At 53.5% G+C, this 6,000-nt stretch overlaps 2 protein-coding genes across 2 annotated transcripts; both read left to right on the top strand.

The window, feature by feature from the left end:
- Window positions 1–2,050: 2,050 nt before the first annotated feature.
- COCMIDRAFT_9085 (uncharacterized protein) lies at window positions 2,051–4,467 on the top strand (the record flags this gene model as incomplete). The annotated part of the gene is made up of 4 exons (XM_007694111.1): window positions 2,051–2,055; window positions 2,188–2,258; window positions 2,380–2,611; window positions 2,694–4,467. 4 exons carry the CDS (start codon window positions 2,051–2,053, stop codon window positions 4,465–4,467), a joined length of 2,082 nt encoding a protein of 693 aa, XP_007692301.1.
- Window positions 4,468–4,999: 532 nt separating this feature from the next.
- COCMIDRAFT_106870 (uncharacterized protein) lies at window positions 5,000–5,779 on the top strand (the record flags this gene model as incomplete). The annotated part of the gene is made up of 3 exons (XM_007694128.1): window positions 5,000–5,042; window positions 5,136–5,301; window positions 5,362–5,779. The coding sequence occupies 3 exons, from the start codon at window positions 5,000–5,002 to the stop codon at window positions 5,777–5,779; spliced, it is 627 nt and encodes a 208-aa protein (XP_007692318.1).
- Window positions 5,780–6,000: the final 221 nt, after the last annotated feature.

Here is a 6,000-nt window from a genome sequence, read left to right as displayed (position 1 = left end):
CCCGCCCTCCCCCACCAGCCTCACTCTCGTACACTTACTCATGGAATGCTCCAAAAAAGATGCCCTTACGGGAAATGTTAAATACGAAGGGGCCTAGCGTTTTCTCTGTGGGGCTTTCAAGCAGCAAAAAAAGCGGATGATTAATAAGATATCTCGCTTGTCAATTACAATAGGGCGTGAGAGAGAGAAAAAAAAAAGGAAAGCGGCTTGCAGGGCTGATGGAAACAAAAAAGGTGTGCCAAGGAAAACCCTGAGTAAGAAATCAGAGCATGTGAGAAAAGAAGGCGTGCGGCTGAAAAAAGGATAAATACGCCACGGTCTGAACTAGAATCGTTGTAAACATGGAAAGACAGTGGCGCGAAAGTGTGGGCTGTGCGGGGCGGATGGCGGTGGTGGTGGTTAAAGGCGGTCAGTCTGAGTGAGAGAGAAAAAAAAAGAAGAAAGAAAGGGAAGAAGAGGGAAATGTGGCCTCTTTGGCACGTAGGCCTTGCTGCATCAATCGTATTTGCAAAGTAAAAGGCGACGATCTGATTGAGTAGTGGAATAGAGGGGGGGGAAGAGAGGTGCCCGCTGGTCTGGCCTCCCCCCTCCCCCCCTCTGTCTCCCCCACCCCAACCCGGCACGCCTTCCTCGTCTAGCCCATCCCATACAAACTTGTGCAGCGGGCCTTCGCCAGCGGCGCTAGTCAGTGAACAGGGCAATCTGAGAATTGTTGGCAATACTATGGGCAAACTCGCCCTTTTCGCTCACCGTGTTTCGCTGCCAAAAACTGTCTCAACGGGGGAAATGGGTTGGCTCAGCTGCGGGTGGTAGTGCACGTTGAGGGTTGGGGCTGATGATTCGACTGCTGTTGGCGGGGTTCATAAACAATAACGCCCAGTGGCGTTTTTTTTCTTTGCACATCTGCATCCCAGAGTACGCAGTACATTGCTGTTTTTTTTGCTTTTGGGGTTTGTTTTACGGCTTTTGGTTCGCGCGCGGGTTGCCGGACGGATATGCAGGGTGCTGTGGAAGTTGAAGGGGTGTTGGTTTTCCCTTCACCGTCTGATGGACGTACATGCTTTACTATCCAGAACAGTAGTGGGTGGGTGGAGAGCTGGAGCGCGGGTAGAGCTCCGCCGTTAGTGGGACATGAGCTTGGAGGGCAGTTCCCACTTTGTTTATTTGCTTGCATTGTGCATTTTTGTTATTTGTTTGTTTTGTTTTTTTTCTGTACACATATACCATACATACATATACATATGTAGGTAGGTAGGTATGCACGCGGTACCAGCACACAGAGTCTCGAGCAAACAAAGGATCGAACGTGATTGACAGGCCGATTGATGCGTCGTGCTTAGTTCCGTGTCGGGAGCTGCAACCCGGTACTGCTGACGTAGCATGTAGGAGTCGTGTATAGGGGGGGTTGTATTGGCGAGCCATTGCCTTACTACAGAATTAGAAATGCTTCCCGTAAGCAGTTCCTAGTTGGGGTCAGATCAGGGCCACGATGTATTGAGTAGCATTGAGCAGAGAATTTGCCAGCATATCGATGTGCAAAATAGTCGAGTGTTGAGTTAGTGTTTCTATTTTGGAGGTGCTGCGCCTCGCGGTCCCTGAGCAGCGATGGGTATGGCGGGCGATCGATCCAGGAACGGCAATGGGGCGACTGTGCACCCATTGGCCGCTGCAACAGTCGCGGAACCCGATGGGACAGGGCCCATGACGGGCGAGGAGGGACGGGCGTGCATTGTCAGTCGGGTTGCGCAAGGCTCGTCGAGTATACGAGCTTCAGGCGTGGTAGAGCGGCGCTACAGGTGGGTGCGATACGCTGCATTGGCGAGACTAGCCAGGTGGAGTGGACAAGGGCGCCGCTGGGGCAAGCTGCTCAGTGCTTGGCTTGAGACGTATAAGTCAAACACACCACCGCTCTTTTCTCTCCTCACATATCCTGTCCATACCATCTCCTTCCCCCTTCCCGTTATCTTGTCCCTGCTGCCAATTCACCCCCACCGACAACCCTACAATCGCTTCCCATTTGTAATCGACTCCCCTCTTTCGTTTCTTCGCCATGTGGTAAGTTCCCACTGCCCCCCACCCTGCAGCTGTAGACCATCACAGCACAGCACACGCACACGCACAGAAAGAGAGAGACCATGCCGCTGGAAACATTGCAAGCATTGCCGCTGACCACCCTACCCTCAACAGCGGAATCTTCGGTTACATCAACTACCTGGTGGAGAAGGACAGGAAGTACATTCTCGACACACTGATCAATGGTAAGTGGGACGCCCAATTCGCTGTCCTCATTAGCTCTCTTCCTACGGGTCTGGTTCTGTTGAGGACGGCGGGGTTTCACAATGACGACAGCTGACCTTTGCTTTTTTTCTCCCCATCCAGGTCTGCAACGCCTAGAATACCGCGGCTACGACTCCGCCGGTCTCGCTGTCGACGGTGACAAGAAGAACGAGGTCTACGCCGTCAAGGAGGTTGGCAAGGTCGCCTCCCTCAAGAAGCTCGTCGAGGAGCAGAACTTCGACCTCGGAAAGGTCTTTGACTCTCACGCCGGTATCGCCCACACACGATGGGCGACCCACGGTCCCCCCTCGCGTGTCAACTGCCATCCCCACAGGTATGTCTGCCTTGTCTGGCTGCTCAATGCACCCTTTCAGGCCCTCCACTGCACTCTACTCGTGCTGACGCCCCACCTCCAGGTCTGACCCCAACTGGGAGTTCTCCGTCGTCCACAACGGTATCATCACAAACTACAAGGAACTCAAGACTCTGCTCGAGAGCAAGGGCTTCAAGTTCGAGACGGAGACGGATACTGAGGCTATTGCCAAGCTCACAAAGTACATCTACAACGAGCACCCAGACCTGAGCTTCCCATCGCTCGTCAAGGCTGTCATCAAGGAGCTCCAGGGTGCTTTTGGTCTCCTTGTCAAGTCTGTCCACTACCCCCATGAGGTTGTGGCTGCCCGCAAGGGTTCGCCCCTTGTCATTGGTGTACGAACACAGAAGAAGATGAAGGTCGACTTTGTCGATGTTGAGTACAACGACGAGGGTGCTGCTCTCCCCGCCGAGAGCGCTGCCCACAACGTTGCGTTGAAGAAGTCGAACAACTTGCTCGCCCCCCCAGACAAGTCGCTCCTCCACCGATCCCAATCCCGCGCTTTCCTCTCGGACGACGGTGCCCCAATGCCCACCGAGTTCTTCCTCTCCTCCGACCCATCTTCCATTGTCGAGCACACCAAGAAGGTCCTGTACCTCGAGGATGACGACATTGCCCACATCCACGAGGGCTCCCTGAACATTCACCGTCTGCACAAGGATGACGGATCCTCCAACGTCCGTACCATTCAGACTCTGGAGATCCAGCTCCAGGAGATCATGAAGGGCCGCTTCGACCACTTCATGCAAAAGGAGATTTTCGAGCAGCCCGAGTCCGTCGTCAACGCCATGCGTGGACGTCTCGACCCTGTCAACAAGACCGTCACACTCGGTGGTCTCCGTCAGTACATCTCCACCATCAGGCGATGCAGGAGGATCATTTTCATTGCTTGCGGTACTTCTTACCACTCTTGCATGGCTGTTCGTGGTGTCTTTGAGGAGCTTACCGAGATCCCCATTGCCGTTGAGTTGGCCTCTGACTTCCTCGACCGCCAAGCACCCGTCTTCCGTGACGACACCTGCGTCTTCGTCTCGCAATCCGGTGAGACTGCTGACTCGCTCGGTGCTCTCCGCTACTGCTTGGAGCGTGGTGCCCTGACTGTTGGCATTGTCAACACTGTCGGTTCCTCCATCTCCCTCCTCACCCACTGCGGTGTCCACATCAACGCCGGTCCCGAAATCGGTGTTGCCTCCACCAAGGCCTATACTTCGCAGTTCGTCTGCATGGTCATGTTTGCTCTGTCGCTCAGTGAGGACCGTGCCTCGAAGCAGAAGAGGCGCGAGGAGATTGTCGAGGGTCTCGGCAAGATCTCTGACCAGTTCAAGGATGTGCTCAAGCTCGACCAGCCTATCAAGAAGCTCTGTGAGAGGTTCAAGAACCAAAAGTCTCTGCTCCTCCTCGGACGTGGCTCTCAGCACGCCACTGCGCTTGAGGGTGCCCTGAAGATCAAGGAAATCTCGTACCTCCACTGCGAAGCCGTCATGTCTGGAGAGCTCAAGCACGGTGTCTTGGCTCTGGTCGACGAGAACCTCCCCATTGTCATGATTCTGACCCGCGACGACATCTTTGCCAAGTCACTCAACGCATACCAGCAGGTTATTGCCCGTAGCGGCCGCCCAATCATCATCTGCAACGAGAACGACCCCGAGTTCCCTGCTGACAAGACCGACAAGATCGAGGTGCCCAAGAACGTTGATGTTCTCCAGGGTCTCATCAACGTCATTCCTCTGCAGCTCATGTCATACTGGATGGCGGTTGCCGAGGGCGTCAACGTTGACATGCCCCGTAACCTTGCCAAGTCTGTGACTGTCGAGTAAGCAAGCGTTTGTGTAGTTTACATGGCGTTCTCTGGGCTAGAGAAGCTGTGTATCATTTGGGATTTGGACTAGATGTGGGATTTATGAATGGAAGCTCTGGACGTAGCTTATGTGTATGGCATTGAATTTTACGATATCTAGGATGCAAAGCGATGCGTTTTGCGCAGCTTGTGGGACTAGACGAAATGAACACAATATCTTTTCATTGCTCTTATTCCTTTTGTTCATTTGCGGTGTGGTACTGATTGCGTATATGGCAGGGTGATGTGGGTGCTCGCATGCACATGGGTCGGTGAGGGTCTAGTCACGGCGCGGCGTTTCACCCCCTGCTCCGATGACAGCATTGTCAAAATTGGGGATCCCTGCCTCTCGGTTGCGGGGCAGCCTCATGGTAGTGCGCCCGTTCCTGCATCCTTGAACCCGCTCCCAAGGCCAAGCTTACAATATCCCGACGGTTCCAGAGCTGCCTGCGCATACTTCTTCACCCTCCAAACTTCTATTACATACACTCGGATAGATACGGAATTTTACCATGGCATCTCTCAAAGGTCCCGGCGCGCCAAAGACATACGATGGTCCGTAGTTCTCGCATGCCAATACTAACCCCGCCCCCACCACCACGTTCTTAACCCACACTCAGGAGCTCCATGCTGACGCGACATGAACAGGCTCTGGACTGCGCATTGGTATCGTCCACGCACGATGGAACACCAAGATTATTGACGCGCTACTCGAGGGCACAAGGAAGAAGCTGAGGGAAGCGGGTGTCAAGGACGAGAATATCGTTGTGCAGGATGTGCCTGGGAGCTACGAGCTGCCGTATGCCGTCAAGCAGTATGTGGATTATGGAGGGAAAAAAGTAAGGAAATGTCAAGCTAACAGTCACTTTTACAGACTATACTCGGCATCCCAGATCCAATCCTCCAACACAGGCGTCGTAGGCGCAGCAGCCGACCTCCTTGGCTCCACATCTGACCTGACTGCGCTCACCGGACAGTCAGCTGCCAAAGTATCCAACCAGCCGTTTGACGCTATAATCGCCATTGGTGTGCTTATCAAGGGAGAGACTATGCACTTTGAGTACATTGCAGACGCAGTCAGCCACGGACTCATGAGGCTGCAGCTGGACAACAACGTGCCCGTCATCTTTGGGCTGCTGACGTTACTGAGCGACGAGCAAGGACTCATGAGAGCGGGGATTGGCGGAAGCGACGGCAAGTCTGGACATAACCATGGCGAAGACTGGGGGAGCGCAGCAGTCGAGCTGGGTGTTAAGCGGAAGGGGTGGGTTGAGGGCAAATTCGTCGAATAAAGTATTGCGTATGGAAAAGATGCGCATGACTTATAAGAGCTGGACGCACGCAGAGAAAGCCTGCTAGTATATACTCTTAAAAAAAACAAAGAGTCATTTATGACAGAGACATGGGCATTTCTCAATTGCTGACAGATAGGGTCAAACTCTATTGTAGCAGCTGCACATATCATGTTCTGACACAATCCGAACATTGCATTTGTTCTTGGTTCCTGTTCCAG

Source organism: Bipolaris oryzae (genome assembly GCF_000523455.1).
Source record: "Bipolaris oryzae ATCC 44560 unplaced genomic scaffold scaffold_198, whole genome shotgun sequence".
Taxonomy (NCBI): Eukaryota; Fungi; Ascomycota; class Dothideomycetes; order Pleosporales; family Pleosporaceae; genus Bipolaris; species Bipolaris oryzae.
This window is presented reverse-complemented; position numbering and strand designations above follow the sequence as displayed.